The sequence below is a fragment of the Mchenga conophoros genome, linkage group LG14 (genome assembly GCF_057382185.1).
Source record: "Mchenga conophoros isolate Kocher_MC1m ecotype Shallow Benthic linkage group LG14, M_conophoros_male_GT1.1, whole genome shotgun sequence".
NCBI classification, from domain to species: Eukaryota; Metazoa; Chordata; class Actinopteri; order Cichliformes; family Cichlidae; genus Mchenga; species Mchenga conophoros.
The window spans coordinates 10,169,719-10,197,672 of record NC_140539.1 but is presented as its reverse complement, the minus strand read 5'-3'; the positions used below and the strand labels follow the sequence as shown (position 1 = coordinate 10,197,672).

The window sequence follows — 27,954 nt, the reverse complement described above, 5'->3', positions numbered from 1 at the left end:
TGCTGACTAAAGCACGAGATCTGAGCCTTTAGAACATTTGCCCAGTTTGGTAATCCAACTACAACCAGGAAAATTGGCGCCGTAGCTCCATAACATATCCGGTTAAAATCCAAAAACATGGGGAGTCAAAATCAACATATCCTACTCACCTTATAAATGTCTGAGGAGTCAGGGTATACAGCGACTTGGCTGAGTTCAGACATCTTTACTCTCTCAGTGCGCTCCTCTTCTTAAAGACTCCAATGTTGTTCTGAAAACATTTGGGATATGATCCTGAAGATATCCTTTTATCCGCGAGGGAATTTTAAAGATGGTCCCCTGAGTTTTCTTGTCATTGTTCACTTTTTTGCCCTGACTGCAAACCTCCACATGAGCTGTGAAAGCCTACAGCGCTCAATCCCCCAGCACAGCACAGTCCTTTGTTTAGACCCCATCAAAAATGGGGCCTAAACACTGCTAGAAATGAGAGAAAAGTACAATCAAATTCCGATCTTCAGCAGTAGAGATGACTGTGGTTGCTGTCTGTCTAGTTTATCGCAGTAATTATTATTATTTTCTTTTACGTGTGTTTGTGTGCCTGGTTAAAAAGGTTTTAGAAACTTGCTCACATTGCTGAGCAAATCCTTGTCAGGTGAGAGGACTGAGCCCTGGAGGAGGCGGGAAGAAGGACAAGGAATGCCAAAGATGGGGTTGGGGTGGAGGTGCGGGGGTCCCTGTTAAATCTCGGTAATCCCCTTAATGATGGTTTAAGCTCCTAAAATGTTTCACTGAAATGTGCACCTGCGCACAGCCGAATGAGCAAACACACGAGAACGCTGCTGCAGAAACGGAGCAGTCTCAGTCATCTAACACGGATTCTGGGTAAGATGGCACCATAGCAACGACGGCAGCGTTCAGTGTGGAGAAGCAGGAGTGACATCTGATTGTGAGATCTGAAACTGTGTGTTGTGCCAAAAACTGATCATCTGAAAAGAAGTGATTTATGATATTTGTGGGGGTTTTTAAGGTCTAATCTCTTTCTTTTTTTTTAATTAAAACATTTAAAAAACAATGTAAAAAAAATTGGTTTTAGTTTAATTGTTTTAATTAAATTGTGCTTTTTATGGACCTTCTGTGTTTTAAATATATATTTTTATTTTTTGGATCAATTATTATTATTATTATTTATTCATGTTTGTGTTTTATTATTTTATTTTATTTATTTTTCTGTAATTTTATTCTGTCCTTAATGTTTGGTCAGCATTTACTGTTTCAAAGTGCTTTATAAATACAGTTGAGAGAAAAGCCGATAAGCTGATCATTGATCAGTTTCATGATTGAAGTAGAAACAGGAGAGGGAGGGGGGAGAATGAGAGAAAAAGAGGCACCTCTGCAGCAAAGACACTCAATAACTCCAGCTTTGTGTCTTTTTCATTGTAGCTGAAGTACAGGACAAACTGTTCCTTTTCACCACAATACAAAACGCTCTGAATACCAGATGTTTCTGTTTTTTACAGGACGGTTGGCAACTCTAATAATTAACCTTATGAACAAAATAAAGTTCAACATCATTAACATCATAGCACCCACCCAGCTGTATAGAAACTCCGTCATGCTAGCTAGCACGCAGTACGGAAAAAGTCAGAATAACGAAAATAAACTCCACCTAAACTTGGTTTATATCTGACCCAGAGAGACTGCAGGTCATAACTTCTTACCTGAAGTTCAGTTCACACCGGCGGCTGCCTCGGGTCTCTCTTCCTTCTGTCCCCTTTCTCTCATCCACCTGCTGGCCTCCACCACTTACTAATGTTACTGAATCTGTGGAAGCTCCGTGATAGCCACCATACGAAGTAATGAGTAACGACCCTATCTAAATCCCAGTAACGACTAACGCGTTCCTGATTTTGGTGATAGTAACTAGTTACCGTGCTCGTTACCACAATAATAACGTAGTTACTGTAACGCCACTGGTCTATCAAAATTTAAAACAAATTTCCTCTTATGTGGATCTAATTTTTCTCAGAAACAAAGATCAGATAAAAAAAAAATCAGGTAATTCTTTGTTTTTACACTCATCAGGTCCCAATCAGCCCAAATAGCAAAGAAAAGTTAAAAATGCATGCCATGAAAGAGTTCAGGTCTTGGGAGGTTAAATATGCTGTCACATTAATGTTGGGAGCTGTGATGCAGGGTCCCACATTGCATGCAGGTCTGGCACGGATCTGGTGTCAAGCCGGCACTGCTGGCTTGACACCAGATATGGGCCAGGCCTGGCATAGATGGCACTGTCTATGTGATGGCATGCCATATCTGGCTCAATTGTAGTTTTGTTTATGTCGCCCAGGCTCATAGAAATCAGGCCTGGCCCAGATCTGCCATCAAGCTGTCACTTCTGACTGACTGGTGTCATGGCCGGGTGTATGTCTACCAGATGTGGGCCAGGTCTGGCAATGAGGCACTATTTATGTTCCTATTTTCCAATTTTAGTTAGAAGACCCAAATGCCACGTTGCAATACTATACTGCTATGGTAGCCAACGTTTTAAATGCAGATTTGACAGGTTTGTGAGTGTACACTTTATCCAAAACCTAGTGAGGGTTTATGCACGTCTACCACAGGCTGGATGTAGCTCAGGAGGTACAGCAGGTCACCTGATTGGAAGGCTAGTGGTTCGATCCCTGGCTCCTCCAGTTTGCATGTCAAGAGTATGATAGTACTTAGGAAGCACGTCATGTTCCTTTTGCACTATTATGTTCCGGCACATGTTGTTATTACGTGGCTTGATTAAGGTACACATTAGGCTGACATCTGGAGCCAGAGCTGAAGCTGGGCCAGCACAGGACCACCAGTGTGTCTGCAGCTGGTCCATGTGTGGGCTACCAAAGGGCCATCATTCTTTGCGGTATGTGGGCCATGTGTAGGCACATTGTGTGGGCCACCAAAGGGCCATTATTCTTTGCGGTATGTGGGCCATGTGTAGGCACATTGTGTGGGCCAGATCCGGGCAATACCAGTTTTGCTATGTGGGGTGCTGGTATCTTATTTCTGAATAAAAATGTTCCAAAGTGTCACACCTTATTTACCATCCTGCAAACACAGAAACATCCCTCACTCACTTTAGTTAGGATGGATTCTCTCTCGTTTCTCCACACAGTTCTGTACATTTAATTAACGTGGACATTCATGTACGCATACCTGATATCTATGTCTGAAATGTTATCTCTTATCTAACTTATTATAATAATATGTAAATTAATATGATAATGGAAATATGGTCTCGAACCTAGAATGTTTATTCCAAACATCTTCAACATGAAACAATGGCTGATCTTTCTATGAAAGATTTTGGTCTTCCAAAGTGAGATTTATTAATTACTCAGGTAATAGCAGAGCCTGTACTGCACCTTTTTAACACTTGATTACAGTGAGTACAGTTGTGAGCAAAGTACTGGTGGTGGCACCACTGTTAAAACAATTTTTAACATTTATTTGCTACAAAAAAAAGGTTTTGAAACTTTTGAATTTCCCATGTTTGTTCTTCGCAACATCATAAGTTGCCCTAACTTAGTTATCTTAAATGACCTTTACTTAGTCTTTTTGGGCAACAAGTTTGAATAATTTATTTAAAGTTCTGGGAACTAATTAGATTTTACAGTGTAGAAAGGTGTAAAAAACAAAAAAACAAAAAACAAAAGAAAAACAACTGCAAAACAAACTTTGTGTCACTGACAACTTTTGTCCACAGCTGTACAGATTTGTTGGAAACAGCTGTTCAATCCATCATAGGCTGTGTATAAATGAGCTTATCAATAAGGTGAAACTTAAGTCACATGGTTTCTGGGAAATCATGTGGTGTAGCCATTCTACTTTGACTTTAGTTTTTTTTATTACTCATTTGAAACTCATGAAACTCCTTATACATCTTATATGACATCTCAGTTATTGGGAGCAGATGGGAGGAGTTTGGGAGGAGCCTCAATTTTATCCCACAACTTAGACATTCACATTACTCACACTCTCATTACACATACATATAGGATCTTGGGGGTGGGCACGATACACGGACTCCAAATTACCATCAGGGTGTACACCTCACCCCTGGTGTCGTTGCCCACCTCTCAATTTTAAATACACGTAGGCATTGAGGGCTAGCAGGAGGGACCGTGCGCTTACTTGCTGCTCTCTGGCAGGTAGCTCCATGCCCGCCTGGGTTTTCAATGCACCTTAGAACACACATGCATCAACACTACAATGAGCGGGTGGAGGGAGGTTTGGAGTCTTCTCTCACCCCCATTCTCTGCGGCCTGCTGGAGCGGGGGGGCTAGGAGGAGGAGTTGGCCGTCCGACTGTGGTCTGGAGTGTGGGGCCTCCCTGCTGCTGCGGAGTCGGGGCGGTCTGCCTCCCCCCACCGCAGGGAAAAGGGTAACACCACCTGGGTCTGGGTGCAGTTCCCCCCTCCAGGGGCAAGGGTACCTAGACCCGGTTCGTAGAGTACGCTTGGGGAGTGTGATCGTGTGTACAGCGTCTCTTCATGTCTGTCTCCACGTTGGTTGAGTGTGGAGTAAGTGCATATGAGAGCATGAGGGTGGGAATGGATGTTTGTATATGTGTGTGCCTGTATGTCTGTGTCTATATGTCAGGTTGGGTGTCAGACGCCACCTCTCTGGGGACATCTCGGGCCCTCCAAGGTTTGGAGGCCTATCTCCCCCTACCACCACTTCCCCTGCCAGTGGCGGACTCCCTCAGACATCGGTGCGTTGGTGGTTCTTTGTGTCCGGGGATGGGCGTCCAGGTACACACCGGCTCACTCCTTGGCGGCCGCTTGTCGGGGCCTGGAGCCTGGGGCTCGCTCGGGCCACTTCGGAGGTGGGGTGGCCCCGGCCTCTCGGCCTGGGGCTCGGTCACTCAGGCACGGCTGGCTGCCGGCGGAGCTCACGGGCGCGTCACTGCAACTCCCCCTGGCTTCTGCTCCGCGGCTGCTGAGTGAGCCCTCATCTGGGACTCTCCTCAGCTCTTTCTGGGACAGTGGCGCGGCTGCCCCTCTGTTGGTCTTCCTTGGTCTCTTGTGTTCTGGGGGCCTCTGGATGTCTGGAGTTTTGATCTCCTCCATACCTGCTTCATGCCCTGGAGGACGGGGCTGTGGCCCCCCCACACCCTCTAGCAGATCATTACATGAAGGAACCTTTTAAAAAAACACAAGCGCGTCCATGCTCACAGGTGTACACACGGGTGATGACACCCACAAACTACACCCTTTTTGGCTCCTAACTCAAAGCACACTGTGTTCTGTTGATCTTATGTGCTGCACAATAATGTTTAATATTTAGTATTTACTGTCATATTCCCATATATCATTGTGATGTTGTTTATTCTATTACTCTTGTTCTCTTCTGCTTGTTTTCTTTTTTCTTTCTCAGCAGGTGATCGATATATGCATTTTTTTCCTTTTTTTTTTCCCCTCTGCCCGTTCTGTTGGTTTTTGTCTTTTGCCCTTCTCCCCCGTCCCTCTTCTCAGCTGTTTCTCTTTCCCTCTTTCTTTATCCCCTTCTTTCCCCCAGTCAAGTCTGTCCCGTATTCAGCAAGTGAAAATAAACTAAACAATAAAAGGTGAATCAAATGGAACATTACGGCAAGGCTGGGATGGTCAATTTGGTAAAGTAAATCCATTGGGCATTGTCAAGTGTTCTCTGACTGTGAGGTGCCCACACACTTGAAAAAGACCAGACTTTGAATTTCACTCAACTTTATTTTGACCAGGTAGATAGGTAGGTAGCAGCAGCAGAGACTTTCTGAAGTGGTGGAGGTGGGAAAGCATCGGAGCCGCTTGCCAGCCGAGATGTGGAGGGTGTCGTTGTGGGAGCTGCCAGCCAGGGGGTAAAGAAATGACGCTTGCAGAAGAGAGGGAGATGGAGATCGTGAGGAATGGCCTGACTTACTCAACTGGAGATGACCACAACAGTGAACCGCATTGGCATGCCAAATACCCATGGGTAGAAGATCCAGCAACCTTGTCAAATAACAGGAGAGCAGTAGAAGCAACATTCATCAGAACCGAGATGAAGCTATCTAAAGAACCTGAATGGAAGAAGGCCTATGCTGCACAAGTTCATGAGATGGTAAACCGCAGAGCTGCAGTGAAGCTGTCCAAAGAAGTCCTGCAGAGTTGGACTGGGCCAGTATGGTACATAAGCCACCTCATCGCGCCAAATCCACACTCTGTCTCTACCCCAGTGAGGTTGGTGTGGAACAGCAGCCAGAAGTACAGAGGCCTCAGCCTGAATGACATCCTCATCAAAGGTCCTGATGTCCTGAACCCGATAAGAGCTGTCCTGCTGAGGTTCCGAGCTGGTGTCTACGCCGCCCTTGGTGACGTCCGCAAGATGTACAACTCTGTCTGGCTGGAAGATCGAGAAGTCCACTTGCACAGATTCTTGTGGCGTGACACAGAAGATGCAGACATAGAAGACTATGCCATAACAAGAGTCAACATTGGAGACAAACCTGCTGGTTGCATAGCCCAAGTCGCCATGAGAGAAACTGCAAACCTACCTTCATTCAGTCACTTCACAGAAGAGAAACGTGTGCTGGAAGAAGATGCTTATGTCGATGACATCCTGACATCACACAATGACCTCGACCATCTGAGACGCCTAACAGCCAACATTGAGCACATCCTGAGAGCTGGAGGATTCTACATGAAGCCTTGGGTCTACTCCAGTCAAAGTGGGAGGGAGGAGTCGAAGAAAGAGTTGCCTCGATCAGAGCCAAAGACTATGATCCTGCCGAACCAGCTGACGGAAGATGACAACAAAGCCCTTGGCCTTGGCTACACCATCAATGATGACAAGCTTCATGTCATGGTTGCAGTGAACTTCTCAAAGAAAAGGAGGAAAATGCGCCTTGGTCAAGACCTGCTCAGAGAAGAAGTCAGAGAGCAAACACCTGATCCACTCACCAGCCCTATACGACCCACTCGGTCTAGTGACTCCCGTCAAACAAAAGGGTGCCATCCTGGTAAGGAGAGCTTTCCAAGAAGCAAAAGTAAAGCACTGCCTCGAAGACACATGGGACGCAGCCTTGTCTGAAGGCCTCCGAGAAGACGCTATAAAGCTTCTGGAAGAGTATGCTGACCTGAAGAAACTGCATTTCACTAGAGCCCTGACTCCACCAGATCCTTGTGCAGAGCCCAGTGCCATCACGTTCTCTGACGGCAGTGAACATGCATATGGTGCAGTGATGTACCTTCGCTGGAGCTGCAGCCATAGTGTCATTGTGAGACTAGTAGAGTCCAAAGCCAAACTGACGCCTCTCAATCACAAAGGCGATCCTGTTAAAGCAGAGATGTGTGGCGCAGTCTTTGCTGCCCGTCTGAAGACCTACTTCCAGAGACACTGCAGAATCCAGGTCAAAAAATGGTACCACCTCGTTGACAGCCAGACCGTCTTGGGTGCAATCCAGCGTGAGAGCTACGGTTTCCAGACCTTCTTCGCAAACCGCGTTGGTGAAATCCAGAGTAGCACTGATGTCCAAGATTGGTGGTGGATTCCTGGGTCAGCAAACATTGCAGACATTCTCACCAGAGGGGCCAGTCCAGATGCCCTAACCGAGGACTCCGAGTGGCAGTCGGTCCCAAAGTTTCTCCAACTTCCTGAAGATGAGTGGCTGAAGAAATCCGCCGGAGAAGTCGCTGCCCAAGCTCGAGAAAAGGTCACAAAGCTACAGAAAAAGACTTTTGTTGCGGTCCTTACCAGAGTCCACATCAAGGCAGCTCAGGACTCAGCACACGTAGAGTCGAGAAGACCACGAGGAGTAGCAACCCAACAGCTAATCGACGAAAGGCGATTCAGCAACCTGAGAAGGCTGATTGGGACCGTGGCGTGGGTCTGGAGGGTTGCCAAAAAGTTCATGAGATCCAAGACCAGAGACCAAGAAAAGTGGGAGGCAGTACCATCTTTGGGTGTCCTCACAGTCTGCGAGAGACGAGATGCTTTTCGAGACCTTTGCCTAGCAGCACAAGAGGGCGTCAACTTCCCAAGCACCACAACAGACAGACTAGTTGTTTACAGAGACCAAACAAGTGGACTTCTAGTCTGTGGTGCTTTCTTTGCCTTTAGACAACAATTCTGATGGCAAAAGAGCTAAACAGGACAGGCAACAAAAAAAAAAAAAAAAAAGATTAAACAGTACAGCATGGATACGGCTTTACTCCAGTCTTAACCCTAAAGATAGAAACTGAGTTTTCAATTCCAGAAAAATAAGCAACTTTCACTCTAAAGCCTTTACTGTTTGTGTTGCAGCTAAAACCACTTTAAGAATAATACTGGAACAAATTTAGGTTACACTGGATTTTGGACTGCAGACAATCTATATGTGATAGCATTTCATGTTGAAATAAGTTCGGGCTTTGAAATACTGCTATTAAATAGATTAAATGGTGCTATAAACAATATTTTTTAAATGCAAACAGAATATGGATAAAAAAGTTTTGGTTCATAATTTTTATCAACACATCTTTACCACCAAACTCATTATAACTGGGTCAGCTGGGAGGAGTTTGTGAGGGGCAGACCTTTCATCAAATACTGATATCTGATCAGTATTTAATGATACTGATCTCTATATAAAGAACAGTGTCTTGTAGGATTCATAAGAAGGCAAGTGGAACTACAAAAAACGGAGGTGAGTTAATTATTATTTGGTAACATTTCTGTTGTGTGTGTGTGTGTGTGTGTGTGTGTGTACCTGTGTTTTGCCATCCCTAGTTTCTCTTCCAAAACTGTAAAAAGATGCATCAGAGCCAGCAAACCTGCAGCAAAGATAATTAATCACCTACATAATGTGATCTTCAGTCAGTTCTTCTTCCTGACATCATCACCTTGTGTCTGTTGGTAAAACCTCAAAATCCCATCCTTTCGTGAACCTCGGGACCAAAAATGGTCCCGCCCCAAAAGTGCTCTAAAAATGTTATATATCAATATTTTTTTCTACTTTAAATTAGTCAGTCTTTTAAAACTACTTCTGCTTAAAATATCCATATCAACTTTTAATTATATTTTCATTGTTTTAACCCTTTAAATCCCAGTTTTATTACATGAGCGCCCTGTTTTTTTAGCCCCAAAAAACAAAAAAACTAAATATTTTCCAAAAAAAACATTTGAAGTAATATTTGTTTGTTATTATAATTAGGCCTTTAGATGGACAAAAGATTGGCACCAACATTAATTTCGATCCGATTTTAATTTTTTTTGCAGAAGCCAAAAATGTCCCCAGGCGGCGCTGCTGCTCCTGCTCCCCCGGGGAGGAGTGCCTCTGCCGCGGGTGTGTTTCGCGCAGCGCCGGAGCATATGGTTCGGTTCCCGTGTCTGCAGCACACACTTCCGCTACCACGTGAAAACAAATACGTCATTTCCTGTTGATTAAAAAAAATTAATGCACCCTCAAATGATCCTAAGGTCAGAAAATGGTCCGGAACGAGCAGCGGGCCAAGCTGCTGCTGTACGCGGGAAATTAGTCTGCCTTTTCCGGGTATCTGTCTCGAGCAGGCCGCTGGAGAAGGTGTGTATGTTCCAGCAGGCGTCACATGTGGAGCAAGGGCGCCACCCGGTGGACAAATAAAAAAATTACAACTCTAAGGCCTGTAGTCCAAAACAAAACCTAAGCTGGAAACCTGACGATCCCTTTGACCGTAATTTTTCTGGCGTGAAAAATAGCGTTTATAATGGGTTTCAATGGGGCACAAATCGGCCACGAGGTTCGATAGTGGATGTATGCCTTTTATTCAGCCATTTAAGCTCATTTAAAAAACTCAGACTGAAATTTTAAAATAAAATGGGAAAAAAATACATGTTTGAAAATTTGGCTATACTCCATTAAACACAGTGGAAATGGCGTGGAATTAAAAAACGGAAAGGCCACGAAATGGTCCCAGGTTCTACCAAGGGTTTTAATGAATCAATGGTACAGAAGTGGAGGAAGCAAGAAGAATGAGTTTAATAAAGTTTGATTTATCTGACTGCTTTGTTTCGCTTAATGTGCCTTATAATCCCGTGCACCTTATGGTCCGAAAAATGCGTACTGCACACTGCAGTTTAATGTTGCAAAGCACCTCTTTTTAACTTCAGTGGATATTATACATGGTTATGCTCAGTTTTTTGGGCCGGATTGACTCGGTGCAATCCTTTTAGACTCAGAACTTCTCAGTGTTCCCTATAAGTGAATTTCTCCCAAGCCAATTACAATCATGGAGAAACACACTTTGCAACTGTTTACAGTAATAATATTTTATAGCGCTTTAAACCTCAATCTTTCAGGCCTGGTTTAAAGAGCTGATTGTTAAATCATGAACTCCCAAAATATCAACATATCACCACCGGTGGATCACACCTCTCAGATTTTCTCCTCAGTGCACTGTAACAAAAACAAAAACAGACATAACCAACAAAATACTACTAAAATAACACAAACTAGGGCCCGTTGCAGACATGTCCAGCATAAAGCTATCCCTCTCTCGCTTACGAGAAAGAACACAAGCCAAAGCTCACTGATAACATCAAGCTAGCGCTAAGCAAAACCAAAAAATCAACCAGAAATTCACAGGAACGTTTTGCTTCCTGCCGGGACAATATTGTGTGGGAATGAGAACCTCAGGTGCCGTAACTCCTTTTGTTCCTCCTTGAATTAGATCTCAATCACAGAAAATGCCGTACTCCAACCTAAACTTACCCTATTAATTCATCATCTTCACTCTGTGCCACTGTTCCTCATCAGGGCTGTGTGAAGCACAGCAAAGAATTCAGTCAAGGCCTTGAGCCATAAACAGACATCACGCACAGACATTGTTTTCATAACCAAACCGTTTTAGACCTTATTCCTAAAATCTACACAAATGCCCTCTGAGTGACATATAACACATTCTAAGTAATCAATGGTAATCAATGGCTCCTTATAAAATTATGCATCTGGATGTTTGTGTGCAGCATTTTGCATATCAGCATAAGCAAAGCATTCTTCATTGCATCAGCGTGTATGTGTGTGTGCGTGTGGATCACTCTTCATTGCACAAGCGTGTGCATGTGTATGTGTGTGCATCACTTCTCAGTGAATCATCATTCCCATGTGTGTGTGTGCGTGTGTGTGTGTGTGTCATTTCTCACTCACTCAACGAGTGCCCGTGTTCATGTGTGTATTTCACTTCATTCTGAATCTGTGTATTTGGAGACGTGTGTGTGTGTGTGTGTGTGTGTGTGTGTGTGTGTGTGTGTGTGTTTGTTCATCACTTTCCTGTTCTGGTGTTCTGGGTAAACCACGGCCTGAAGCATGCCCTGGGGTCCTGCCCTCCTCCTTTTCAGTTTGTTTGCGACCATTGCTGCTGCTCCTGCTCAAAGTTCTGTCCGTCCTGGTTCTGACCCCAATTGGGGCAGTCCTTTCTCCAGTGTCCATGCTCACCGCAGGTGAAACCTGCATCTTCTCCTGTGTTTTTTTGTCCATTCTGAGGTGCCTTCTGTCCTCAGTTACTCCTCCTGTCTCGGTCACGCCCTTTTTGCCGCCCGATCATCCGTGTTGGTCCATCACTGTCCTGCACAGTGTGAATGCAAAGTTATCAAGGTCAGCATTCTTTTGCTCGGCCTTACTTTTCCTCTGGGCTTGGCGGGCGTCTCGTCACAGCTCTGTCAGCTGACGCAGTCTGGGAATTTTCCCCCGTGAAACGGGCCTTAGGTTTAGTGCTCTCCGTCTCGTCTGCATGAGATCACATTCCTGCAGGTCTGTTGACATTCTCAGGTCGTTGTTGTGGGTCCAGCTGTTGCAGCATTTGGTCAGTGTCACGTATGGGGGAGAGCAGGAGTCCAGTCAGCCTCGGCTTTCAGGGCCGGCAAAGCAGCCTGTAATTAAACATAAAGAGAAAAACAAAAAACAAAAACAGACAAAAAACAAAAGCAAACGAACAGGAAAATGATGTTGTGTTGGCTGTATTTCAACGAGAGGGGAGAAACACCGGGACCAGGCCCTGTGTCAGCCTTCTCTCCCCCTTTTTTTGTTTTTTTTTCTCTCCCGATATAATCAACTCCTAACCCACCAAGTTGACAGGACAACATGCACCTGTTAAAATTCTTAAGATCATGTTTAAAAGCCCAAAAAGAAATTTTCTTTCATTCAGTAATCACTTGTAATCAATCAGCAGAAAACATGTCACAATTTGAATCTTTTAACCCCTAAATTTGTTGCGTCTTGCCTGGTTGGTTAGACCAGTGTCCCCTTTTTTTTTTTTTTAGTTAAATTGTTGTCCTGCAACCCAGAGGGTTTCTTTGTCAGTAATGTATAGACTTCATCATTTAAGTATGTTAATTTTTCTTTAACCTTGCTGGAAAATCTTCACGTGTTCATGAGTGTAAGCTGTTTCTTCATTGCGTGTATGTGCATTTGTATAAAAGCAGGTTAATTTTAACTTTTTCTCAAACTAGGCGTTACCTTAAAAGGAGCCTTTCTCTCACACTTCTCTACTTGTGTGTTTTTGTTTCACCTTTTTGTTGTGATGCTCCGGACGCCTTCCCAACCTCCACAAGTCCGTTGGCCCCAATTTTATGAGTTAAAAACTTCTCTTAATTCTCTCCTTGCTGCTGTCTGTTTCACAGCTGCTGATTCGTGCTGGGTGTGGCTCCCATTACTTATAATTTTGCTTCGGCCGCTGTGCTTGTGGGGGCAGTTGGTCCAGGTCCGCAGCTTCCTGTATTAACACACTAAGAGATTTATTTTAATTTCATTTTCATCACTTTTAAACCGATAAGCAGGCAACACGCCTACCTCAACAGCGTAAACTGTACGCCAGTCTCCCAACACATTCCTCTCTCTACTCCTCCATAAGTCTCCACTACACACCTCTTACTATCTCTCCTTTTTATTTTTATTACACCACAGAGTAATACACCCAATTATGCCCGTCTATCTCTATGTGGCTCCAAATTCCCTCTTTATTTAATTTCACACTCGTCAGGGGACAGGCACACAACAATTTTAACCACTGAAACGAGGAATTTTAACCTTTTTATTTCTTTACTAATCTATGTACCTAAAATTTTACTTTGTATTATGACCGCAGCCCTTAAAACTCGACTGACGCCACAAACCACCGTCAAACCTCTATCCAATGTACTAAAATTAGCACCAACCACTACTGCACTTCACGGCCGCACCACCGGAACACGGCCGTATCATAAACCAAACGTGTTTCGCTCTCGCGTTGCCAGCGTTCAACTGCACCGTGAAGCCAGCATCTGCTTTTCCTTAAATCAACTTCTATTTCATAGCCGGCAAAAGCCAGGACGTCACTGACACCATAAACAAAATAAACAAACCTCGACTTCAATGTACTGGACTAATGGCCGCGTCTTCAGAAGAAATTCTAACGTATTATTGCTACAGAAGCCAGTATTAGACAAAATTAAATGTGGAAGGTAAAGTGGCTGCAACTAGTCCAACGTAGTATGTTATTAGTATCTCGGTAGAAGCAGTTTACTGCAACTAGTCCAACGTAGTATGTTATTAGTATCTCGGTAGAAGCAGTTTACTGCAACTAGTCCAACGTAGTATGTTATTAGTATCTCGGTAGAAGCAGTTTACTTAACACACTGGAATTCAGCCTCAACTTATGTTGTTAGTATCTTGCGCCAAAAACCAGACACCGACAAATTTACTGTGAAAATACATGTGACTCAGCGAACAGATTAATTTGGAAAGCCCAATATGCACATTTGGTATTTATAATACAACAGGCTGTGCTTACCTTTCTGTTTTAGGCCGGTCCTCTGTTCACCTCGCCCCACGATCTCACCAAAAAGCCAAATCTGCACTTCCTCAGCACACCAAAGATCCGGGTCACACGGCACCAAGTTGTTGAAATCTCCCAATTCTTTGAATCTTTGGGCTGAAGGAGGGACAATACTCGGTGTATAAATGCTCAATCAACAATCATTTATTTCCATAGAATTCAACACTTATGAGCATTTAAGCCATCATGATGGGGAGAGCTGCATGCAGAGGGTCACAGCAAGTCTCAAAATGGTGACAGGTTGCTCAGCTTTTTATAGTCTCTAGTGGCCCCCATCTAGTCGTAAAAGCCAAAACATCACATTCTTTCTCTGTTACAGCTCCTAAGTTATGACCTCGGCAGTTGTCTCTCCGCTTTTCTGTAAGGTGGGGGTGTGGAATGTGGTCTGTCTATCTCCCCTGTCTTAGACACAGAGTCTCCTGCTTACAATCTTCTCTTCATGATTCAACAATTAAGCATGTAACACATTCACAGCAGATCAAGGATACAGAGTGATGCACACTTATCTAATAAACTAATCAGTGAATATGTTCTTTTAACTCAAAAGTATAACGAGAACTAAACTACATACAGATCACACACTCTATATTAAAGGGTATAATATGATCTACAGCAGTATTCTAATTCAACTACTTTGATTACATATATAAGGTAACATATAATAACAGAATAATATCACAATATGTCAGCCCATTTCTACTGGAAATGCCTTTTGGTTAAACTTTCAGCAAGGAATTTGCATTTGCACTGTTACATTTTTATAAAGCTTTAATGTACATAAAAACCAGCTTCTTGTTTAAGTGAAAATAAATGGAAGGTTGTCTTTTTGCACTAGTAATGTTGTGGAGTTGTATTTTGTCTCGCATCAATTATATCGTCGGTTATATCGTTATCGCAAATTTTCAAATATATATCGTGATAAATATTTTTGGCCATATCGCCCTGCTCTATGCACGACCCCCCCATCCCCTGGAAATGAAAGAAATAGCTCCATGGGGTGTAATCCCGATGAGGTATTTTATGGTCTGTGTACCCTTGTAATGAGAGTATGTTTGTGCGCGTGCCTTTAAATTAGATGGTCTTTCTGTTCGAATCTCAAAACAGTCAACAATGATGGCTACTCGTTTTCCAAAAGTTTCAGTAAACTGTGGAGGCATTGTCGCCTGCAGACAGTGCCTCTCAGGCCAGTGCACCAGTGCTCCTAAGTGGGCATACAAAACATCAATGGTATCGGTGAAGACAGAAGACAGTGTTTTGTGCGACACATGGAATAGATGACAAAGATGCTGGACTGGAAGATCAAGTCTCAGACGCATTAGTGTGAGTAAGAGCATTTGGAAACCTGTCAGTTTCTTCGATATTGGCAGGAAATCTTTGACAGTGTTGAAGAGGGACATCAAGACAGCATAACAATGTAGTCCAGTGTAATATCTTACTTTTTCGGTATCGTCCTTTAAGAAAGTTTCATTCAGCTCTGTCTTTTGCAACTGTGCTCGAAGCAGTCTGTTCTCCTCCAACAGCCGGTTTATTTCTGCTCTGCCCTGTTGACTGCACACACAGTCCTTCGTCTGCCCTTCAGCTTCCGTGACGCTGTCACTCCCATCACCACTGTCCACATTTGCAGCTGGTACGTCAACCTCCACTTGTCCAACACAACTGCTGTCCACTGCCTCCATGACATGGCTGTTGTTCTTCTGTCAGACCTTCATCGATCATCAAGCCTGTAAGATAAAAAATAGTGCATAGACTTAAGGTTAATGTACACCAATATTCCAATGACAGGTGTGTGATTCATCTTTAAGTTATGTGCGGATTAGTGTACCATAAGAGCAATTTAGTATGTTTTCAGAGGGGGGTGTTTACCTGCAATGGGTGCTCTTTTTCGCTTCCGTTGCATACGCCTTGCGTGCCGGTCCGAGTCTGACACAGGTTTGTCGTCGTGCCCCATGTGCAGTGTTGGTGCCCAGTCTGGATTTGTTACATCCATTTCATATGCTGGTTTGCCTGCAATAATGCCAAATCAAAAGCTACTCAGTCGACATGACGTGGTTCTGCAGCATCACACATTAGCATGTTTTATCTCATTATCTATGACCGCAGCGCATTGAAAAAAAAAACACTAAAAGCCTTTTAGTTTGGTCCTTTTACAGCATCCTGCCATGCGATTACATTTGTTCCTGACCACCGAGAACACTCACGTTAACTTTTATCAAGTGGAAAAAAAGTTAGCGTGTTTATATTGTGCTAACATAGCTGTGTTGCTAGCGGTCACGTAGCACATCATTATATACCAGCTAGCCCAACTTCAGTAACCCTACAAATCAATCAATCAATCTTTATTTATAAAGCACTTTTCATACAGAAAAAATGTAGCACAAAGTGCTTTACATAGTTAAAAGCAGCCCACCCCACCCTCCAACTCACTCCCCACACTCTCAATACACATATATCCCCCCACCCCCACCCACACACACATACACACACACACACACGCGCACACTTAAAGAGTAAAAATTGGGCTGGGCTCGCATGAGCCAAGTGAGGAAACATTATAACAGAGAGCCGTCTGCACCGGGAGCCGGTCACAGACCGCAGCCTCCGGGCTGGGCACACAGCATGAGGGAGGCCAAGGAGCCCCCAACCAGGCTGAGAGGACCCCAGAGACCAGCAGCCACGGTCAATAACAGCCCCGGTGCAGAGAGCGCCCTCCGAGGAAACACTGGAGATATGACGCAATACGATATATACAGGGTAAAATGATAAAATAACCAGCAGCCACGGTCAATAACAGCCCCGGTGCAGAGAGCGCCCTCCGAGGAAACACTGGAGATATGACGCAATACGATATATACAGGGTAAAATGATAAAATAAATAAGAACAGGATACAATATAAATATAAATATAAATAGAGTAAGAAGATTAAAAAATGAATAAGAATAAAATCAAAAAATATTAGGTAAATCCTAAATTAATAATAGAATAACAGGATAGAATAAATAAGCATAAAATAAATAAACGTTAAGTAAAAGCTAAATTAAAAAGGTGGGTCTTGAGCCTGTTCTTAAAAACATGTACGTTCTCTGCGGCCCTGAGCTCCTCCGGCAGGCTGTTCCACAGACGAGGACCATACCACTGAAAAGCTGCCTCTCCGTGAGTATGTGTCCTGACTTTAGGGACAATCAAAAGGCCAGTACCAGAGGACCTCAGGGTCCGCGAGGGTTCGTATGGTAAAAGCAGATCTGAGAGATAAGAAGGCCCAAGACCATTAAGACATTTAAAAACCAATAAAAGAACTTTAAAATCGATCCTGAAACACACGGGGAGCCAATGCAGCGATTCTAAAACCGGTGTAATGTGGGCCCGCCCTCTGGTCTTCGTCAGCACACGAGCTGCCGAGTTTTGCAAGAGTTGTAAAGTTGAAATATTCTTCTTAGGAAGACCAGAGAGCAGGGCATTACAGTAATCAATGCGACTGGTAATAAAAGCATGCATCAGCATCTCCGTGTTGGCCCGAGAGAGAATAGGGCGGACTCTGGCTATATTTTTTAGATGATAAAATCCAGTTTTGGTTACATGTTTAGTATGTGGGATAAAACCAAGCTCAGAGTCAAAAATAACACCCAGGTTTTTCACTTGTAGCGAAGGACATAGTGAAAATGCCTCTAATTTAGACAAGAGTTTCTCTCTCTGAGCCTCAGGACCGACAATTAAAACTTCAGTTTTGTCCTGGTTAAGCTGTAAAAAGTTTTCTGCCATCCAAGATACAGTTAAAAAGGGCATCCATTGGTCTGGTGTCATCAGGAGACACGGAGATGTACAGCTGCGTGTCATCAGCGTAACTGTGGAAGTTCGCTCCATGCCTCCTGATGACACTGCCGAGAGGCAACATATACAAATTAAAAAGTACAGGGCCTAGAACCGACCCTTGAGGCACACCACATGTCATTTTATGGATCTTAGAGGAGCATGTATCCATACTCACCATAAAAGATCTGTCAGAGAGATAGGAAGTGAACCAGTTGTGTACAGCACCAGAGAGGCCCACCATGTGTTTTAGTCTGTTTAAAAGAATAGCGTGGTCTACTGTATCAAAGGCTGCGCTTAGATCCAGCAGCACCAGGACTGAGAGCTTTTGGGCATCCCAGTTACATCTAAGATCATTTAAAACCTTTAGGAGAGCCGTCTCTGTGCTGTGGTTCACCCTAAATCCAGACTGGAATATCTCCAGGATCTGTCTATCATTGAGAAAATCAGTAATCTGAGTAAAAAAAAGTTTTTCTAAGACTTTACTTAAAAATGGTAAGTTGGATACAGGTCTGTAGTTATTAAAATCATTACAATCCAAATTGCTCTTCTTCAGAAGGGGCCTCACCACCGCCGTTTTAAAGGCAGCAGGGAAGACACCCAACTGAAGAAAGCAATTCATCATGTATAAAAGCTCAGCCTCAAAAAATCCATAAAGTGTTTTAAAGAGTGAAGAGGGGATTGGATCTAAAAGACATGTGGTGGGTCTCACTGTGGAGAAAACCTTCTGAAAGTTCTCAGCATTAACCAGGACAAAGCTGTCCAGTGTCTCCTCAGGTACAATCGAGCCCTCAGATGTGTTTACAATCATATCGCGATTAGATAAAATATCAGATCTGATGGCGCTGATCTTTCCCCTGAAGTGGTCTGCAAACTGCTCACAGAGCGAGTCTGTGGGGGTTCTTTGGGAGCTGTTAAAATCAGGGTTAAATAAATGATCTATGGTGGAAAAGAGGACCTTGGGATTATTTTTGTTAATACTGATTATTTTGGCGAAGTATGAATTTCTTGACTTCCTTAATGTATTATTGTACATTTTAAGTTGCTCGGAAAATATTTGATGGTTGATATTATTTTTATTTTTCCTCCATCTCCTTTCTGCTGCCCTGCAATTTCTTTTGAGTTTTTTGACTTCTTCGTTTCTCCAGGGTGATGCATGTTTTACGTTAATCTTTTTGGTGGTGAGTGGAGCAACGGAGTCAAGGCTTTTCTTCAGTTTGCTGTTAAAATAACTAAAAATCAAATCGCAGGGTGCAGGTAAAATCACAGGGGGGCATTTGACTAAAACCCTGGTAAAATTTGCAGCCACTGTCACTGCTGTTTAGTTTTCTGTCTTCATTTATGTTGGAAGTGATAAGAAAGCTGTACGTTTTAATTTGTTTCCAAAACCAAAACCAGACAAAGGATACAGCTTCAGCTATGGTGGTACGTGTGTAGTCGGTTGCAACGTTAGAGCTCACGATCGTGAAGGCAAGAAACTGGATTAATCTTTTAATCGTTTTCCATCCTGGCGGCAACGTGAGGGATCCCATGTATCCGATATCACCAAACAAAGACGCCAGGCATGGATTGCAGCGGTGAGACGAGCGGATATCGAGTTCCGTGCAATCCCCAGCTTTTTGTTGGTTTGCTCGCGGCATTTTCTCTCCGGTGAGTTCTAAAGTAATTCATATCACTATCCGATTGTTCAGTCTGACGTCACTAGCCGTGTCTGGGCCTAAACTCTGCTGCAGGTCCATATATCAAATGATCACTGTGGCATTACTGAGAGTTAAAACACTGTCTTAAGTCTTTCATCTTTAATAAAATTATCAGCGTTCTGCTCTACCAGGTGTAACAACTGAGTTAAACATCCAGGCATCCATGACAATGGAATTTATGACATATGAGTTAGAAGTTAGCAGCAAGTTAGCTCGCTAGCTTCTCTCTGTTACCCTCTTTGTGACTGAACTCTGACCGTGAGCACCACAGCCACTGCGCACCAGTCACACGCACTTTAAATCCATCACAGTAAACCAGTTAGTTTACCTCAGTTTGTTTTGCAGCACATTTCACAACATGCAAAAGCATAATGTGCCATGTACAGACTCAAAATCTGATTTAAAAACATGAGGACTGACCTGTAAGCTTTACATTTACAGTTTATCACATACCACTGAGCAGTTCTTACCTGTAATTCTAAGCCCTCTTCTTCCTTTTCTGGTTTAAAACATCAAATTAGACTAAACAACTAGTCTAAAACCAAGAGACACTTAAATATTAAGTTAAACCTCTGGGGTTGCCGGACGCGTCGGCGCGTCAAAATCACATGACCAATTTAAGACGAAACAGCTACAAGATGCAGCGATTCAGAGGCTGTATCCCAATTCAGGGTCTGCAGCCTTAAAGGCCGCATTTTAAGGCCGATTACGTCACAGCGACGCGACGAAGGCCTAAAAATAAATGTTTGTTTCAGTTCTATGAAGTTCTATGAGTATTTTGGATTAGTAGCACTGCTGTGTTTGTTGCATCATATTGCTGTAATTGTTTATATGCTTTATATATTCTGAGGTAAGTTGATCTATAGTGTTACATCATATTCTATAAGGATGTTATGTGTTTGTGTACTTTCTGCCCAGTTTGACCCATTTAGCAGAAGTCAGCTTGGTTCCACTTGCCTCTTACCCGTGATTTCAGTGGAAATTTCAAATTCAGGATCTGACACACACTGTTTCATGTCCTACACAGTTCTTGCAAGTTTCCTTTACAATATTGTAAAGTAAACAAAACATCAATCTAAAAATTGTCCTCTTTTTTATTTTTTTATTTGGGCTTCTTAAATTTATTTTGGGCTACCAAAAACTGAAGAGTGCCTGCCCGAAGGGCTACCAGGGATTTTGAAATTTTGCGAGCCCTGCTTATGCAAGGTAAGTTTCATGTTGGACTCATGGTTCTTTGTTAGTCCAGTTTAGGATGACGTATGTATCATATCAAATATATGTCATATCAAAACAACCCCACACCTGCAGTTGTTTCAGTTTTTCACAGGTGTTTCCTGTCAGCTGGTCAACCTCACTCAGGTGGACATCCATATCAGCCAACCAAACGACAAGCTCCTCCCTTTGTGCTTCAAATCCCTCCCACTCTGAGACAAGGAGCTGAGAGAGAAAACAAGGGTCAATTATAAAGAAGAGAGAAAAGTGAAACCCTCCTGAGAAGGTCTGACTCGCATACCTGCAGTCGACCTATGATTGGCGTTCACGTCATCCCAGCGGCGGCCGCACTCCCTCGCCAATGCCAGCAGCCAAGTCTGCAGGGTGCCCTGGAAGAGCAGAGTTAATGTTCGACTCCTCCTGGTCAGGCTCTCCAGCTGGATGAGCTGAGGTCTCCCCTCTCGCCGCCGCCTCTGAACACACAAACACAAATTGCATGTGAAGCAGGAGGTGCAGATTTTTTTTGCTATTGTTTTCTAAATCCAGGCTTGATCACGTGGAGGTATTTGGAAAACTTTTTTTGGCCAGCGGACGACTGTTGTCTCGCAGAAAGTCAAATCAAATGTATGCGATACACAATCAATTCACAAGAACACATTAAAACAGAAGGTGCCTGATTTCAACTCAATTCTGCATCAAAACAGGGTAACAGAATTAAAACGAGTGTTTGCAGCAAATGTGAGCACAAAGCCTCACTTTGTACAAGCCTGCTATTAAAGTTCTCCTCTATGCAGACAACCTTCCTGTTTTCAAGGTACAACTTGGATCTGCTGCACAAATCTTATGGATACACGCTAAATGAAACAGTAGTGTGCACGACTCCAGATTCTGATCCCTCGTCCTAATATGGTCCTAAAAGGCTCACAAAAAACAACATAGCGATAGCAATAAAGCAAATGTTGAGGCTTCTAAATACAAAGTCCATAAACCAATGGCTGACATGGGTTTTATCATAAGGGTGATAAATATACAACATATGTTCTTAAGACTAAAAGTATAATACAGATTTTAGTCTGAGAGATCTGATGTTCATTTACCTGCAGATGCACTATACGTGCCTGCTCCGTGGTTTTCCACAACATTTTGCACATCACTATTTAATACAGGAAGTAGGTAGGTGAACTAAAACAAGTCATCTTTCTTTGTGAGAGGACAATATTAATGAAATAAACCTCAATGACATCATAGGGATCCCTAAAGATGCTCCTGCTGCTTTTCTTCCTCCTCATCCTAAACTTCCTTCTCCTCGACTTTCATCCAATTGTACTTCAATCTACTTGTGTTTCTCCCCCTCCTCTTCCTCATTTTGTTGGAGCTGTGAACAGAATTAGTGTGAATCTGAATTAATTTGTGCAAAAAAGTAAAATCTACAGCTTTTCAGTCAGAGGTGGTCTTTTGATTTAAGCCGGGTAGAGTAGATTTATGTGTTGATGCTGCCTGCTTCATCTCTGCGACTGGCTGCTGAGTGATATTTACACCCCGGCTGGATTACAAACTTTAACCACGTGCTGCACTTTGGCCCAGCGTTGATACCTCTTGTTAGTATAATGAACTCTTCTTGGCTTAATGTATGATGTTGGATAAATGAAATGTACAAAGAAAATTTAACTATATTACAAAAGGACATCTATCTTGGTAACATCAAATGACCGGAGCATAACTTGTTAACTAGTCTGAAAATAAGTTATACAGGAACAGTCACAGACACACCTTCTCATGTGTCACATTTCTATTCATTCAAAACACTTATGCATTGCTGTATTTTATACGGCTCTCACAGAATGCAAAGTACAGGCTGATGTGAGTATTTACACAAGCACGCACACACACACACACACACACACACACACACACACACACACACACACACACACACACACACACACACACACACACACACACCAGCTTGTTTCTCTCTTATCCAGAGAAATCCTTTCATCAGCCTTTCAATGCTGGGTAATCAAAGTATAAAGAACCATGCCAGTCTCCTATTGCCAGAGGCTGAAGTGTGTGTGCAGTCACCAGGTGATAATCTGATATCGTGTACTTCCCCACTGATGTTAAGTAATATGAAAAAAAAAAAGAATCCCACCTTAGGCCGAATGTGTGACTCTCTTCGTAGTGGAAGAGAGAATGAATCTTCCCATCCGAATTCACGGCAATCAGTCTGTCAATCAAATCCTGTGGAGTAAAATGAGAGGCTTTGAACAAGAATGCACCGGATAGGGTGCAAAACGAAAACTGTGTGGAAATTTACAATGGGTAAGGTGGAGAACGTATATCAGTCTCAGAGTGAGAGGGTTTATTTGAATGCGTTTGAAGTAAAACAAATGGGTGGGTGGTGTTTGGAGGCCAATTAAAAAGTGCAAACATGCCCTCAGATGGATGACAAAAAAAACTGCAGTGTGTGGAAAAGAAGAAGAAGAAAAACACTTACAGGTATGGAGGTTGGCATCTCCCTCAGGGTGTATTCGCTTTTGTTGGCCAAAGACTGTCGGCCCAGCAGTTGCCACACCGACTGGGAAGAGGAGAGGAGGTTGACCAAGTACAGGAAGGACTGAAGAGGAAAGTAAATACAGCAGCTGTTAGAGAGAAAAAATGTATTTGCTTTTAAAGACCATTGTGAATGCATTTGTGCACGTCATGGATTGATCAAATCCTAACACATAATAATAATATAACACTATTCAACTACAAACACTACCGATAATATGACAAATAATATCTGTAGTATTCAAAGCAAAACAAAATGTAAAAAGAATTTATGATTGCAAAGATAAAACATGGTTTACCACACTCTCAAAACTGAATAAGACATATATTCTGAGCAGAGTGGTTGAGCAGAAACCTATTGCAGCCTGAAGAATATTAAACTAGAGGAAAGCTCCCTGCATTTTTCACTGGGTCTGGTAGAAGAGGGAAAACATATCATCAAAAGCATCAAAGGAAAAAAAGAGAGACACTTGCACAAACGAGCTACAACTTAGATTATATTAAACAGCTTCAAAGAAACGTAAAGAAAAAAACAAGATAAGATGGATTTTTTTTTTCTAAAATAGAAATATCTATACTTTCATGTGTCTTCTGATGTTTCTGTGCATGTGTGAACTTATCTTCATATGTACTACCAAACCTCCTACTGTACTTAGCACAGATTAAAGCAAAGACTCGAGTTAATTCACCAAAGTGCTGGTGTGTGTATATTTAGTTTTCCTTTGACCTCAGCATATATGTATAACCCACTGATAAGGCAGACTTTAAAGTCGCCTGTGGCAGGACACAGTTTACACATCACTGGCTGTCCGTATTCACTTGGCTAGTCTCTCTGAGAGAGATGACTTGGCTGCTGTCAGAGGCCAAGCATCAGACACACACAGACAGGCTCACGCTGGAGCTTGTTGAAGCTTTCCTGAGAGAAATTCTGCCAAAAACATAACTAAAAATGCAGTCTTATGAAAGTAAGGCTTATTTGCCCAGACACCCATAAACCAATCAGCAAAAGGCCTTTCTTGTTAACAAAATCACTATTGCCAGTTTCTTAAATATGAATATTCACAAGTGAATTTTCTACATGGCTGCTGGTATCACAGCAACACATGGACCACTATTCTGAGTCCTGGGTTAATAATAATTGGAATCAATTTAATTTTAATCAATTTAAACACCTTTGTAACCAGTGAGCTAAAAACATGATGGAAAAGCAAAACTTCTAAGAGATCTGTGTCTGTACTATTATGTAGATATCTAAAAATTGGGGCATTGTGGGCTCCAGGAAGTTTCTCCTTCTCCCTCTCTCTCTCACACACACGCACGCACATACATACAATACCTTAATGCAACTCCTATCTGTGGGGTCAATGGGAGTTGGTTTGGGACGGACCACTCTGATGTCGTCACTGCTGCACTCAAGAACAGACCATAGCTCTAGTACCAGGGCCCGAATAAAGCCTGAGACAGAACACGGAGAAATTTGTTGTACCAAACATTTATTTGAAATAGCAGCAACTAAAATTATTAACAGTGCTTTAATAAATAAACGACTGACTTTGTTATTGTGTCCAATCTTTTAAAGAAATCTGTCTTTGCATTGCTGGCACCGTTTTGATTGGAGGATTTGAATCTCAGGAAGGAAGGAATTTATAATGCCACTCCCTTTGATCCCATTTAATCTCTTCCCTGTTGCACTTTGGCCTGTCAGTAACTACATTTGAATTTTGCAGCTTCTGATTGGCTATACTTTTACACTGTAGTGTAAAAGTATAGCCTCAAGCTTGCACATAAAGGCTGGATAAAAACGTTAATGCAATCAAAATGTACGCAGCCCTCGCTGGAAAACTGGGGATACAGTACAGTACATAAATGATGAAGCAAAGACAAAACATTAGTGTCATGGAAGAAGAAATAGTCAGTGCATCACGGGAAGCTCCCAGCAATAAAACCTGCATTTGTATTGACACATAAACCTTAATTTGTGAGCAATTTTCAGTGTATTTCAGTTAAATTAACGAGACAAATATAACAAAAGGGATTTTATACTTAGAAGAAGAATATGAAATTGAAATATTAAACTAAGAAAACTATAAATACTGCAGTTCTAGAGTTACAGATATACAATTAAGCTTTGCATATCAGTGCTGTATAACCCAGGGAATGTACTTTTTTTTTATAATTGAATAGTAATGGAAATCATGAACTGTTTTTCAGAGGTCATAGATCAAATGAGCAGTAGAGTTTTTCTCACAGAATGGTTCTTTCACATAGAAAGCAGTGTGTGCTGCAGGTTTAGCAAATGGCCCATCATTTGTAAGCTCTGTCTGGACTATATCACTTTTTGAGGTCATCCTTCTTTCTGTCAGTCTGCCCAAAACATCAACGGTATCGGTGAAGACAGAAGACAGTGTTTTGTGCGACACATGGAATAGATGACAAAGATGCTGGACTGGAAGATCAAGTCTCAGACGCATTAGTGTGAGTAAGAGCATTTGGAAACCTGTCAGTTTCTTCGATATTGGCAGGAAATCTTTGACAGTGTTGAAGAGGGACATTAAGACAGCATAACAATATAGTCCAGTGTAATATCTTACTTTTTCGGTATCGTCCTTTAAGAAAGTTTCATTCAGCTCTGTCTTTTGCAACTGTGCTCGAAGCAGTCTGTTCTCCTCCAACAGCCGGTTTATTTCTGCTCTGCCCTGTTGACTGCACACACAGTCCTTCGTCTGCCCTTCAGCTTCCGTGACGCTGTCACTCCCATCACCACTGGATTTGTTACATCCATTTCATATGCTGGTTTGCCTGCAATAATGCCAAATCAAAAGCTATTCAGTCGACATGACGTGGTTCTGCAGCATCACACATTAGCATGTTTTATCTCATTATCTATGACCGCAGCGCATTGAAAAACCCCCCACTAAAAGCCTTTTAGTTTGGTCCTTTTACAGCATCCTGCCATGCGATTACATTTGTTCCTGACCACCGAGAACACTCACGTTAACTTTTATCGAGTGGAAAAAAAGTTAGCGTGTTTATATTATGCTAACATAGCTGTGTCGCTAGCGGTCACGTAGCACATCATTATATACCAGCTAGCCCAACTTCAGTAACCCTACAAATGTCACTGCTGTTTAGTTTTCTGTCTTCATTTATGTTGGAAGTGATAAGAAAGCTGTACGTTTTAATTTGTTTCCAAAACCCCGCAGTCAGGACATGCTATATTGTATTTAGATAGAAGCTAGCGAGCTAACTTGCTGCTAACTTCTAACTCATATGTCATAAATTCCATTTTCATGGATGCCTGGATGTTTAACTCAGTTGTTACACCTGGTAGAGCAGAACGCTGATAATTTTATTAAAGATGAAAGACTTAAGACAGTGTTTTAACTCTCAGTAATGCCACAGTGATCATTTGATATATGGACCTGCAGCAGAGTTTAGGCCCAGACACGGCTAGTGACGTCAGACTTAACAATCGGATAGTGATATGAATTACTTTAGAACTCACCGGAGAGAAAATGCCGCGAGCAAACCAACAAAAAGCTGGGGATTGCACGGAACTCGATATCCGCTCGTCTCACCGCTGCAATCCATGCCTGGCGTCTTTGTTTGGTGATATCGGATACATGGGATCCCTCACGTTGCCGCCAGGATGGAAAACGATGAAAAGATTAATCCAGTTTCTTGCCTTCACGATCGTGAGCTCTAACGTTGCAACCGACTACACAACACGTACCATAGCTGAAGCTGTATCCTTTGTCTGGCCTACTGTGATGGCGGCGGGGGGCGTGGCCCGCCTCATGTAACGTCACGCTCCAAAGCCCTGTGACGTTTCTGTGTTCTGTGACGTTGTCCCAAAGACGTTGTCCACCTCTGTTGGAGGGAGTAATGTGGGTGACTGTGTAGTGTAGTTGGTGTAATAGTTTTCGACTCCACACAGTCACTGCTTTGCTGTGCTTCTGCAGCATATCCAGTAATGGTGACAAATCCTCCAGCGTTGCAATAGGAAGCTGCTCTTAAGCGCAGAAAGAATTGTTTCCAGGGATTTCTATTTGTATCCAGCTTGGCGTGCAGGATCCTTTGTGTAATCTATGCTTACATATGTATTTTACACACAGACAATGTGAAAAATACAACACATTGCTATGGATTGATGCTGAAAGTGCTAATTGCACTAAAAAATTTAGCTGAAAAAATAACACCAACTAAATAGATAAGCATGTCTGTTAACAAAAAAACCCAAACGCTTTACCCAACTGGGGTTTTTCAACTACCTCAGGGACAAAGCTTTACCAAAATCTTCCAACTCAGACCCTGTGACAAGGTCTGTGAAAACCACGTTTTTATGCCTGAAATTCTACAGTACTACACTCCCACCAGATGAGCTCATGCAGCCTGTCACGAACCGGGACATACAACCATGACAAAACAGGAGATGCACACACAATTTATTGTGTTATTAATTTAGATCAACTGTGCTAATATAGTATACCAAAATGAAAACAATAACTCAAATTTCTCATGTACACTTTCTACAGAGGCACCATCGAGAGCATCCTGTCGAGCTGCATCACTGTGTGGTTTGGAGCCTGCAATGCGTCCTGTCATAGAACCCTCCAACGCATAGTGAGAGCTGCAGAGAGGATCATTGGTGTCTCTCTCCCCTCCCTCCAGGACATTTACAGCACCCGTCTCACTAAAAAAGCCCTTTGCATAGCGGCTGATCCCACGCACCCAATGCAAAGCTTCTTCAAGCTGCTGCCGTCAGGGAGGAGACTGCGGAGTCTCCAGGCCAGGACCAGCAGACTGAAGGACAGCTTCATCCATCAGGCTGTCAGGAAGCTTAACTCCCTCCCGATTCTGCCCCCTCTCCCCTCCTCTCC

The 27,954-nt window shown here is 42.8% G+C and overlaps 2 protein-coding genes across 12 annotated transcripts in view; both read right to left on the bottom strand.

The window, feature by feature from the left end:
* mfrp (membrane frizzled-related protein) overlaps positions 1 to 15,378 on the bottom strand; it is a 21,019-nt gene extending 5,641 nt beyond the window's left edge. The window contains exons 1-5 of one of the 7 annotated variants that reach the window (XM_085245121.1): positions 15,241 to 15,378; positions 13,760 to 13,900; positions 8,725 to 8,788; positions 7,731 to 8,120; positions 150 to 456 (exon numbers count right to left, since the gene is read on the bottom strand). In XM_085245121.1, the coding sequence (XP_085101247.1) occupies positions 150 to 203 (54 nt within the window). In that variant the 5' untranslated portion in view covers positions 204 to 456; positions 7,731 to 8,120; positions 8,725 to 8,788; positions 13,760 to 13,900; positions 15,241 to 15,378. Of the gene's footprint in view, positions 1 to 149; positions 4,956 to 7,730; positions 8,789 to 13,759; positions 13,901 to 15,240 lie in introns of those variants that run through there. The other 6 variants (XM_085245123.1, XM_085245124.1, XM_085245125.1 and 3 more) reach the window with 6 other exon arrangements.
* Positions 13,927 to 27,954, bottom strand: LOC146559338 (uncharacterized). 5 transcript variants are annotated; one of them, XM_085245133.1, is made up of 10 exons: positions 26,580 to 27,952; positions 25,666 to 25,873; positions 24,411 to 24,529; positions 23,019 to 23,138; positions 22,674 to 22,762; positions 21,754 to 21,896; positions 20,823 to 20,994; positions 20,612 to 20,746; positions 15,668 to 15,808; positions 13,927 to 15,525 (listed from the first exon to the last, which is right to left on the bottom strand). In XM_085245133.1, the coding sequence occupies exon 10, from the start codon at positions 15,478 to 15,480 to the stop codon at positions 14,752 to 14,754; it is 729 nt and encodes a 242-aa protein (XP_085101259.1). In that variant the 5' UTR covers positions 15,481 to 15,525; positions 15,668 to 15,808; positions 20,612 to 20,746; positions 20,823 to 20,994; positions 21,754 to 21,896; positions 22,674 to 22,762; positions 23,019 to 23,138; positions 24,411 to 24,529; positions 25,666 to 25,873; positions 26,580 to 27,952; the 3' UTR covers positions 13,927 to 14,751. The 5 variants fall into 5 exon arrangements, 4 of the variants coding, with proteins under 4 accessions (XP_085101259.1, XP_085101258.1, XP_085101260.1 ...); XM_085245132.1 differs by lacking the exon at positions 21,754 to 21,896; XR_014888312.1 differs by lacking the exon at positions 13,927 to 15,525 and having other exon boundaries at positions 15,673 to 15,808; positions 26,580 to 27,954.